This window comes from Mastacembelus armatus, chromosome 17 (assembly GCF_900324485.2).
Source record: "Mastacembelus armatus chromosome 17, fMasArm1.2, whole genome shotgun sequence".
Classification (NCBI taxonomy): domain Eukaryota; kingdom Metazoa; phylum Chordata; class Actinopteri; order Synbranchiformes; family Mastacembelidae; genus Mastacembelus; species Mastacembelus armatus.
The window spans coordinates 444,339-456,676 of record NC_046649.1 but is presented as its reverse complement, the minus strand read 5'-3'; the positions used below and the strand labels follow the sequence as shown (position 1 = coordinate 456,676).

At 43.8% G+C, this 12,338-nt stretch overlaps 1 protein-coding gene across 1 annotated transcript in view; it reads left to right on the top strand.

The window, feature by feature from the left end:
• Positions 1 to 12,338, top strand: part of rnf31 (ring finger protein 31) — a 64,439-nt gene that overhangs the window by 35,623 nt on the left and 16,478 nt on the right. Inside the window, exons 15-18 of the mRNA XM_026312589.1 lie at positions 7,162 to 7,260; positions 8,266 to 8,355; positions 8,643 to 8,757; positions 9,029 to 9,141. Coding sequence (XP_026168374.1) covers positions 7,162 to 7,260; positions 8,266 to 8,355; positions 8,643 to 8,757; positions 9,029 to 9,141 — 417 coding nt within the window. The remainder of the gene's footprint in view (positions 1 to 7,161; positions 7,261 to 8,265; positions 8,356 to 8,642; positions 8,758 to 9,028; positions 9,142 to 12,338) is intronic.

Here is a 12,338-nt window from a genome sequence, read left to right as displayed (position 1 = left end):
TAGGGTCTCCCAAGGCAAACAGGTCCTAGGTGATGGACCAGACCAAGAGCAGTTCAATGGTCCCCTTATGAAGAAGAATAAAACGAGGACCGGGACATCGCCCGGTACGGTGGAGCCAAGGCCCCACCCTGGAGCCAGGCCTGGGGTTGGGGCACAAAGGCGAGCGCCTGGTGGCTGGGTCTCCCCCCATGGTGTCCAGCCTGGCAAATCCCTGGACGCTGAAACTGGCTCTAGGGGCATGGAATGTCACCTCGCTGGGGGGGAAGGAGCCTGAGGTTGTGCAGGAGGTTGAGTGGTACCGACTAGAGATAGTTAGGCTCACCTCCACGCACAGCCTTGAGAGGGGTTGGACACTCTTTTACCCCAAGAGGCGGCGGACTGGTGTGGGCTTGCTTATAGCTCCCCAGCTCAGCCGCCAGGTGTTGGAGATTTACCCGTTGAATGAAAGGTTCGCTTCCCTGCACCATCGGGTCGGGGACAGGTCTCTCACTGTTGATTCAGCCTATGGGCCGAACAGCAGTGCAGAATACGCAGCCTTTTTGTCATAAGGCGGCCAACGTGTGTACCCTCCTCACCAGGATTTCGGCTGGACCGTCACGAGAACTGTCACGAGAACCCTTCTCCATCCACAGCGATCACTCCTTTTATCCACAGGGTCATCACCGGCACGGAGTCCCGACTCCTGGATACATCTCATCACTCACCATTGCTTATTCCTTATTGTGAATAAAATAAACTTACTTTTCTTGATCTGCATTTGGGCCTTCCTTCCTCAACACGTAACAGAACGAACTGGCCATGATGGACCCAGCGGATCACAAACCTGAAGGTGCTCTCAACATGCCGGATCTTCGGGAGGCCCTTCTCGCCAAGGAGTTCTGCTGGGAGATCATGACCGTGCACTCCGAACCTTCAATTCAATTCAATTCAATTCAATTTTATTTGTATAGCGCCAAATCACAATACAAATCATCTCAAGGCACTTTACAAAAACTAAAACTAAAAACCCAACAATTCCCTTGTGAGCAAGCACTTGGTGACAGTGGAGAGGAAAAACTCCCTTAACGGACACAAACCACCAGGTGCTGTTCCAGGTCTCCCAACTCACAGAACAGATGTGGGTCCTCTCGGCTCGTTTCGCCCCCCTCAGATGCAACCACGCTGCCTCCTCCAGTTCCCAGTACAGTGGCGGTACACGCGCCTCAAGCACAACTGGAGTTTCATGTGCCAGATCCCCCGGCGTGTCAAGGTTTTTTATTAATGTGCACAAATATTTTTAAATCAGGACGAGCATAAGTTAACGTTTTTATTTGGACTACTAAGAGATAAGGCTTTGGCTTGGGCGCAAGCGATTTTTTTCTTCAAGACCATTAGAGGACTTTAAGTTTACATGTGAGGTGGGAGGAGAGTAAAAGGATGGGGGGGGGGGGGGGGGGCATCTGCCTCGACCGGTTGGGGTGAGTGGATAGAGCAGAGAGAAAAGAACAGCAACAATAAACATCAGGAGACACTGATGGTTGGTGGGGCCAGTAACTTAGGGTAGGGGTGCTCAGTGCACCTATGGTCCTCGGGCAGTCTAGGCCTATAGCAGCATCCCTAAGGGATGGTTCAGGGTTGCCTGAAGCCAGCCCTAGCTATACGCTTTGTCAAAGAGGAAGGTTTTAAGTCTAGCCTTAAAAATACAGAGTGTCTGCCTCCTGAACCCAGCTGGGAGCTGGTTCCACAGGAGAGGAGCTTGATAGCTAAGTCAGCTTTTGGAAACTCTGGGAACCACAAGTAGACCTGCATTCTGAGAGCAAAGTGGTCTATTGGGATAATATGGTACTATAAGGTCTTTAAGGACTCTGGCTGTGGCATTCTGGATTAACTGGAGGCGTTTTATTGAGATACTGACATCCAGATAGTAATGAGTTACAGTAATCTAGCCTTGAGATAACAAATGCATGGACTAGTTTTTCTGCATCATTTTGAGACAGGATGTTCCTAATTTTGGCAATGTTGCGCAGGTGAAAGAATGCAGTTCTAGAGATTTGGCTATGCCAGCTAAAGTAGATATAATTTTAGAAAAGTTATTTCTGAGGTTTTTAGGCCCAAATACAATAACTTCTGTTTTCTCTGAATTTAAAAGTAGAAAGTTACTGGTCATCCAGGCCTTTATCTCAGTTAGACACACTGGTTTGTGTTAACAGGTTTCATAGATAGATATAACTGAGTGTCATCGGCATAGCAGTGGTAATTAATAGAGTGCTTCCTAATGACATAGCCTAAAGGAAGCATGTACAGGGTGAACAGAATCGGTCCTAGCACAGAGCCTTGTGGAACTCCATAACTAACTTTTGTTCGAGTGGAAGGTTCCTCATGGACGTGAACAAACTGTCCGATAGATAGGATTGGAACCATTTTAACGCTGTTCCTCTGATACCAGTCACATCCTCCAGTCTCTGTAACAAGATGTTGTGGTCTAGGAGGACAAGTATAGAAACAAGTCTATTATCTGAGGCTAAGAGAAGATCATTGGTGACTTTTAACAGTGCTGAAAAGAAACCTGGGATTGTTCTTATTTTCCTCTATTAGTGATGAATAGTATGCAGTTCTGGCTTTACGGAGAGCTTTTTTATATGTTAATAGAAAAATTTCCTCTAAATTTGTGGAATGCCACTTGCCTTTGTGATGCCTGCTTTAAGGTACGAATATGTAAATTATACCATGGGGCTAATGTCCTCTGATTCACTAACTTCTTTTTCAGAGGGGCCACAGTATCAAGCGTCTCACACAGTGAGGCTGCAGCACTGTCAACAATATGATCAATTTGGTAGGGAGAGGGATTGAGGCAGTTGCCCTCCACTGTGTTCATACTTGGCATAGATGTAAATAAAGATGGAATAATTTTCTTAAATTTATTAACAGCGTAGTCAGATGCTGTAGTGGAATTTTCTTCCAAATGCTGCATGATCCATCATCTTAAGTTCAAAAGTTATTAAAGAATGATCTGACAAAACAGGATTTTGGGCAGAAACTATTAAATGTTCGATTTCGATACCATAGGTCAGAACAAGATCACGGGTGTGATTGAAACAGTGGGTGGGTTTATTAACATTTTGAGTGAAACCAATTGAATCTAATATAGAATTAAATGCAGTGCTGAGACTATTATTTTCAACATCTACATGAATGTTAAAATCTCACACTATAATGACTTTATCTGAACTAAGCACTAAATCAGACAGGAAGTCTGGAAATTCAGTTAAAAACTCTGAATAAGGGACAGGTGGACAGTACACATATCTGACCATGCTCTTCTCCGGTGGGTTCCGGTTTCTTTTTTGTGGCCAAAAAGGACAAGACCCTGAGGCCATGTTTATCCTGCACCTTTGAAACCCTACAGGAGGCTAGGGTTTTCACCAAATTAGACCTGCAAAACGCCTACCACTTAGTTCGGATCCGAGAAGGAGATGAGTGGAAAACGGCATTCAAAACCCCTGCCGTTCAGGCCCTAATAAACGACGTCTTAAGAGACTTCCTCCACCAATTCGTCTTTGTCTACCTGGATGATGTTCTAATCTATTCTTGCAACCTGGACGAACAGACCACTCATATTCGCCAAGTTCTCCAGAGGTTGCTAGAGAATAGGTTGTTCGTTAAGGTAGAAAAATGTGACTTCCATTGTCAACAAATATCCTTTCTAGGATTCTTTATTAAGGCTGGCCAAATTCAGCCAGATCCAGAAAAGGTGCGTGCCATCCTAGAATGGCCACGATCCACGACCTGTATGGGTTTACAACAATTCCTGGGTTTCACTAATTTCTATAGACATTTCATCCGAAACTATAGCAGTGTGGCTCAACTCCTAACTCGTCTCACCTCTATTAAACTCCCCTTCTGCTGCGACGCCCCAGCTGAACAGGCTTTTACGCACCTGAAGCAGCAGTTCACCTCAGGTCCCATCCTCATGCAGCCCAATCCTCAGTTTGTGGTAGAGGTCGATGCTTCAGATATCAGAGTGGGGGCAGTGTTATCGCAGCGTGCAGGTGATGATCACAAGCTCCATCAATGCGCCTTCTTCTCCCGACACCTGTCGGTAGTGGAGGTCAACTATGACGTCAGAAATTGGGAACTGCTGGCTATCAAGCTTGCCTTGGAGGAGTGGCGTCATTGGCTGGAGGGAATGGCACAACCCTTCATAGTATGGACGGACCAGAAGAACCTGGAATACATCAGGACAGCAAAAAGACTGAACTCCCGCCAGACCCGGTGGGCTCTTTTGTTTAGCCACTTTGAATTCGTAGTAACTTAATGCCCAGGGTCCAGGAACATCAAGCCAGACGCCCTTTCCCATCTGGAGTCTCACACAACACTGGACACTCCTTCCGAGCCCATTCTCCCTTCTCATCATGTCGTTGCAACGCTGACGTGGGAAATTGAGGACCAGTTCCGGGCAGCCCAAGGCCAGGAGCCTGATCCAGGGAGGGGGTGGGGGTACAAACACTCTCTTTGTTCCCTGTCCTTATGCGCTCGCAGGTGACCTGGTCCTGGAACATCGTACGATGACGGTTTTGGTGGCCGGCCATGGATGCAGACATTCGAACTTTTGTCTCTGCATGCCCTGTCTGCACCCAGGCAAAATCGTTGCATCGGCCGGTCACCGGGCTACTCCAGCCTTTGCCCGTACCATCCAGATCCTGGTCACACATAGCTCTGGACTTCATCACAGGACTTCTTCCTTCAGAAGGTCAGTCTCACCATCGTGGACTGCTTCTCCAAGTCGGCTCACTTTGTGGCACTGGCGAAGCTTCCCACGGCTATGAAGATGGCCCGATTTCTTACCGAACACGTCTTCCGCCTCCATGGGATTCCTCAGGACATGATGTCCAACCGAGGGTCCCAATTCACTTCACAGGTCTGTAAGGCTTGCATATGCCTGGGAGTAACAGTAAGCCTGTCCTCCGGCTTCCACCCACAGTCCAACAGCCAATGCGACCGGGCTAACCAAGACCTGGAAGCCGTGCTACAGTGCCTTACTGCCGCTAAACCGACTTTATGGAGCTCACAGCTTCCCTGGGCCGAATACACCCATTACACCCAAGTAATTGCAGCCACAGGTTTGACGCCTTTTGAAGCTTCTCTGGGGTACCTGCCGCCGCTGTTTCCAACCCAAGAACAGGAGGTGGCAGTGCCATCCGTCCATCATCATCTGCGTCGTTTCCGACGGATCTGGAATCAGACCAGAGCGGCTCTCAACCGCACCTCGGTGCAGAACAAGCGCCTGGCAGATCGCCACCGCACACCGGCCCCTACATACAAGGTGGGCCAAACAGTGTGGCTTTCCACTAACAACATTCTCCTAAAGATGGGAGTACAAAAAGCTGTCACCTCGCTTCATCTGTCCTTTCCCGATCTGCCACATTGTGAATCTGGTAGCGGTTCGGCTTACCTTACCGACTTCAATGAAGATCCATCCGGTCTTCCACGTGTCCCAGATCAAGCCGGTGGTCATGTCTCCACCACAAAAAAGACAACTACTTACTCTCCTTCTAATCGCAGGTGGCGTACACTCCAGTCATCTCTCTACCTCACTCCTCTGTCTCCTGCCTACCCACTGTCAGCGTCCAACGTGTACCCTCCTCGCCAGGATTTCGGCTGGACTGTCACGAGAACCCTTCTCCATCCACGGTGATCGCTCCTGGTGTCCACGAGGTCATCACCGGCACGGAGTCCCGACTCTTGGATACATCTCATCACTCACCATTGCTTATTCTTTATTGTGAATAAAATACATTTAACTTTCTTGATCTGCATTTGGGCCTTCCTTCCTCAACATATAACACTTTTTGGAGTCTCTGGAAGGGGTGCTGAAAGGTGCTCCAACTGGGGACTCCATCACTCTGCTGGGGTAGTTCAACGCTCACATGGGCGGTGACAGTGAAACCTGGAGGGGCATGATTGGGAGGAACAGCCCTCCCCGTTGACACCAAGTGGTGTTCTGTCATTGGACTTCTGTGCTAGTCACATCTTGTCCATAACGAACACCATGTTCAAGCATAAGGGCACCAGTGCACATAGCACCAGGACACCGAAGGCCGGAGGTCGATGATCGACTTTGTAGTCGTGTCATCTGACTTTTGGCCATATTTCTTGGACACTCGGGTGTAAGAGAGGGGCAGAGCTGTCAACTGATCACCACCTATACTGATTTTCACATCATTTTGAAGCAAACACTCCATATACTACAAGATCCAGTTCTCAAAGGTCTTGTGAACCTGTATGTTCTGTATGTGTTTTATGGCATTTTAGTTTGTTCAAATCAGTCTTCAGCTGCATTACAGTTTGTCTACATTTAAGGTGTGTAGGTAAATAATAGGCAACACAAGATAAAAATATTCATCCATACATTTTTTTATCTGTGGAAAAAGTAAACAGCTGAGAAATTAATGTAGGCTGTGTCTTGCTGTCAGTTCATTCATCTACGCATACATTTATTATGACTCAACTTGTATACTTAAATGTTCTGATTTCTTTGTATGAATTCAATATTTGGCTTGATGGCTACATCTGGTGGAAATTGTGTGTCAATAGCCCACTTAGAAATCCCCTTACTGATAAAAATGCTGATGTCTCAAATACTTATTTCCCTCGCTGTATACCCCCAGTCAGACCTTGTGGAAGAGGGACCTTGTGAAAGCTATAGACAGACTTAAAGGGGCTATTTTTTAGTATTGTAATTTATGTACTATATAATTTATAGTTACTCATTAGTAAACAATTAAAAAAGAAGGTGAAGATGCCAGAATGAAAGTATCAGAATATCCTGATTTTCAGTCCTCAGTATCCAACATTCTATGCTTACTAATGCACTTTGGTAGATCTGTAGATGGCTATACATAAACGTGTCAAACTCCACTTCTCCTCTGTGTAACACAGCCATTCTCTCATAAATACATTTTAAAAAGAGAACTAAGATAGTTATGATGATAAGGCCAGATAGACAACAATTATCTTCCCAGACTGAAATGAGTGGACTGCCCCTGTGAACAATCATGGTTGTGTTTTTTGCATGTCTCAGCCCATTTTCTACAAGCAATGTTTACCTTATTGTGCTGACTGGGTTCTTGCTACCTTTCAGACATTGATTTCTACATTGCATTTGTGTATTATGTGCAACAGCTGCGAGAGTGCCTGGAGCCAGACGTCTATGAGTTGTTTCATAAGAAACTGACAGAGCAAGCTTTAATCAAGGATCCCAAGTTTCTCTGGTGCTGCCATGTGAGTACATGATGGGTCATGCTCATCATTATCAGGATTCTTGGCTGTTCTAACCTGTATGAAAAGCATTTCCATCTATCCATCCTTAGAGTATCCCCTCCTTGGTACAACTTATCATCATGTTCTTCTAATGCATTATGATACACACACTGCTGTATCACAATTCACATTTTAAAAAGAATAAATAAACTGCTTCACCAAATTATTCTTTAGTTATGTATTTCTGTTATCACTGTGCCAAAAACATGCACAATCAACATGTTTGGTGTCAGCACTATGCAGCCAAGCCAACAGTAGAATTTCCTGAAGAATTTCATCTAAAATGCTTGTAGGTGTAAATCTAAGTGTGATTATTTGTCTGTCTCTATGTGTCAGCTCTGTGATGGACTGATGATCTGTTCAGGGTGTATCCTGCCCTCTCACCCAATATCAGCTAGAATTGGTTCCAGTGATAATTGATAATGTAGCTAATGGGTGGATTTCTTTAGTCATTGTCATATTTTACTATAAGTGTCTCAGCTTTTTGAGAGCTATGGCACCGGTGACAGCTAGTGTTTATGAATTATCACACCCTCTGATCTAGATTTACATGCACCCTCTCAAACATGTATCAAAATAGCAGGTGCAATTAGAGATGCCCGCTATTAGAGATACCACTTTGTACTTGTCATTGCACTGTTAAACTATACTGTAAGAGATTCAGTGATATTCATTTGTTATTCTCAGTGTCATTTCATTAGTATGGAATCAGCTTAATAAAGCTCTACATATATCATAATGTTATATGTTCATCTTGACTGTCTTTACACCAGCACCAGTTCACAGAACACAATGAGAAAATTTTCAGGCTTAAAATGTTGACAGTTCAATATTAACCATATTTTGCACATTTAAGTTTTATTTTCTATAATTAATTGCAGTTAAATTACGCCAATAACAATGTTATTTAAAGCCAGCATAGTCAGATGATAATACTCCTTTCTGCTTTCTCCCTCCTGTCCTCAGTGTTCATATGGGTTCATCTATGATGGAGACCAGCTGAAGGTTACCTGTTTTCAGTGTTGCAACAGTTTCTGTGCTCAGTGTAAAAAACCTGTAAGTATTTGTGTCTTTTATACTGGTCTTCTCTCTTCCTAGTTAGTAAAGGTATATCCTAACAAATATTTTAAATGTTGCAAAAATAAAATTGTGCTAGGGAGAACCTGGCCTTTTCCCAGTAATATTTGACTGTCTGATGACAAATGGGACACTTTTGACATATGGAGTATCCACACTGATGAAAGTAGAACACTAAATGAAGCTCCTTGTTAGTCCATTTATTTTACAGTGCAAAGGAAGTAGTGGAACATGCACTGTGTTTATGTTTCTGTGTTGCTCTGCAGTGGGAGTCTCAGCATATAGGTCTATCCTGTGAAAAGTACCAGTCATGGAAGAGAGAGAACGATCCAGAGTATCAGAGACAGGGTCTGGCTGGATACCTCAGAGACAACGGCATCAGTAAGGATACACACACACACACACACACACACACACACACACACACACACTTACACACTTGTCATTCCACAAGCTTAGCCAGACTTGCCTCCTCTGTTTTTTTTAGTGAGGCAAATTGACCTTCCCACAGGAATCACAAGGCTGAAGCACAGTATTATTATTAAACTATCTCTACGAGCGATCTGCTTATCTCCGCACTGGATTAATTTTCCTTAATATAATTGTACTGCCTCTTTCCATCTTCCATTCACATCCTGCCTTTCCTCCTCAGCCTGTCCAAATTGTCGCTTTCAGTATGCATTGTCTAAAGGAGGCTGCATGCATTTCTGCTGCTCACAGTGTCGGTACCAGTTCTGCAGTGGCTGCAACAACCCTTTTCACACTGTAAGTCTGACAAATATGTATGTATGTAGTCCTGGTCGTGGTGTATGGGAAATTGTAATGTAATTGCTCATATATGCCTGTTTAAAATCACTCTGCTTATGGAAAGTACTAATTGCATAAATACATTATCCAATTCGATTCAATTCAATTCAATTTTATTTGTATAGCACAAAATCACAATACAAGTCATCTCAAGGCACTTTACAAAAACTAAAACTAAAAACCCAACAAATCCCAAGCAAGTACTTGGCGACCGGATGGGGTGAATGGATAGAGCAGAGAGAAATTACAGCAACAATAAACAACAAATAGACACTGCAGGTTGGTGGGGCCAGCACATCAGCGATGTACAGCTCCAGGACCAGGGACACCTGCAGAAGGTACAGAGAGAGAGAGAACAGAGACAGAGGGAGAGAGCACAAACTAGGGGAGAGAGAGAGAGCACAAGGTTAGTGACATTCAGAATATACATGTGAGGTGGGAGGAGAGGAGGAGAGGGGAAGGGAAGAGAAGGGGGTGGGGGGCTCAGTGCACCGATGGTCCTCGGGCAGTCTAGGCCTATAGCAGCATAACTAAGGGATGGTTCAGGGTTGCCTGAAGCCAGCCCTAACTATACGCTTGGTTAAAGATGAAGGTCTAGCCTTAAAAGTACAGAGAGTGTCTGCCTCCTGAACCCAGGCTGTGGGAGCTGGTTCCACAGGAGAGGAGCTTGATAGCTAAAGGCTCTGCCCCCTATTCTGCTTTTGGAAACTCTGGGAACCACAAGTATAGACCTGCACTCTGAGAGCGAAGTGGTCTATTGGGATAATATGGTACTATGAGGTCTTTAAGGTATGAAGGAGCTTGATCATGAAGGGATTTGTATGTGAGGAGAAGGATTTTAAATTCTCTTCTGGATTTTACAGGGAGCCAATGAAGAGAAGCTAATATAGGAGAAATATGATCTCTCTTGCTAGTTCCTGTCAGGACTCTGGCTGCGGCATTCTGGATTAACTGGAGACTTTTTATGGAGATACTGGGACATCCAGATAGTAATGAGTTACAGTAATCTAGCCTTGAGGTAACAAGGACTAGTTTTTCTGCATCATTTTGAGACAGGATGTTCCTAATTTTGGAAATGTTGCACAGGTGAAAGAATGCAGTTCTAGAGATTTGTTTTATGTGTAAGTTAAAGGACATGTCCTGGTCAAAAATAACTCCAAGGTTTTTCACAGTAGTGCTGGAGGCCAGGGCTATGCCAGCTAGAGTAGCTATAATTTTAGAAAAGTTATTTCTGAGATTTTTAGGCCTAAATACAATAACTTCTGTTTTGTCTGAATTTAAAAGTAGAAAGTTACTGGTCATCCAGGCCTTTATGTCAGTAAGACACGCTTGAAGTCTGGTTAACTGGTTTGTGTTAACAGGTTTAATAGATAGATACAACTAAGTGTCATCTGCATAGCAGTGGTAATTAATAGAGTATTTCCTAATGACATAGCCTAAAGGAAGCATGTACATACTGAACAGAATCGGGCCTAGCACAGAGCCTTGTGGACCTCCATAACTAACTTTTGTTCGAGTGGAAGGTTCATCATGGACATGAACAAACTGGAATCTGATAAATAGGATTGGAACCATTTTAACGCTGTTCCTCTGATACCAGTCACATGCTCCAGTCTCTGTAATGAGATGCTGTGGTCTAGGAGGACAATTATAGAAACAAGTCTATTATCTGAGGCTAAGAGAAGATCGTTGGCGACTTTTAACAGTGCTGAAAAGAAACCTGGGATTGTTCTTATTTTCCTCTATTAGTGATGAATAGTATGCAGTTCTGACTTTACGGAGAGCTTTTTTATATGTTAATAGACTGTTTTTCCAGGCTGGGAACGCCAGTTTGTGGAACGCCACTTCCTTTCCAGCCTTCGTGATGCCTGCTTTAAGGTACGAATATGTAAATTATACCATGGGGCTAATCTCCTCTGATTCACTAACTTCTTTTTCAGAGGGGCCACAGTATCAAGCGTCCCACGTAGTGAGGCTACAGCACTGTCAACAATATGATCAATATGAATATTGAGGCAGTTGCCCTCCACTGTGTTCGTACTTGGCATAGATGTAAATAAAGATGGAATAATTTTCTTAAATTTAATAACAGCGTAGTCAAATAAACATCTGCTGTAGTGGAATTTTCTTCCAAACGCTGCATGATCCATCATTTTAAATTCAAAAGTTATTAAAGAATGATCTGACAAAATAGGATTTTGGGCAGAAACTATTAAATGTTCAATTTCGATACCATAGGCCAGAACAAGATCAATTCAAAACCAATTTAATCTAATATTGAATTAAATAATGCAGTGCTGAGACTGTTCAACATCTACATGAATGTTAAAATCTCCCACTATAATGACTTTATCTGAACTAAGCACTAAATCAGATAAGAAGTCTGGAAATTCAGTTAAAAACTGTAAGAGTAAGGGACATGGGGATGGTACACAATGAGAAGTAGAACTGGTTTTTGTGTTTTCCAGTTTGGATGTGAGAGACTAAGAGTGAGGCTCTCAAATGAGTTATAACTGTTATGAGGATGAAGGTTTAATAATAAGTTTGAGTGGAAGATTGCAGCTACTCCTCCACCTCAACCTGTGCTTCGAGGAACATGATAATTTTTATGACTGAGGGGGGTTGATTCATTCAGACTGACATATTCATCCTGCTGTAGCCAGGTTTCAGTAGAGAGTAAGTCAATTTGGTGATCAGTTATCAAATCATTTACTAAGAGAGATTTAGATGAAAGAGACCTAATATTTAATAATCCACATCTGACTATTCTGTTTTTCTGTTCAATAAGAGGAGTGGTCTTAATTTTTATTAGGTTTTTATGAATAACTCTTCTTGTGTTAACTGATTTATTTGATTTATATGTTCGAGGGGCAGACACAATCTCTATGTGGTTTGAGGGGCCGACGGCTTTATGAAAACTGCAGAGAGGCGTTTTAGGCTGAGTCTCTGCATCCCGGTCCCCACTCTGGATTGTCAAACTTAAGTTTGGCTAATAAACTCAGCCAGATTTCTAGAGATGAGAGCTGCACCATCCAAAGTGGGATGGATGCCGTCTCTCGCTACCAGACCGGGTTTTCCCCATAAAGTGGCTCAATTGTCTATGAAGCCCACATCGTTTCCTGGACACCACCTAGACAGCCAGCAACGGAACGACG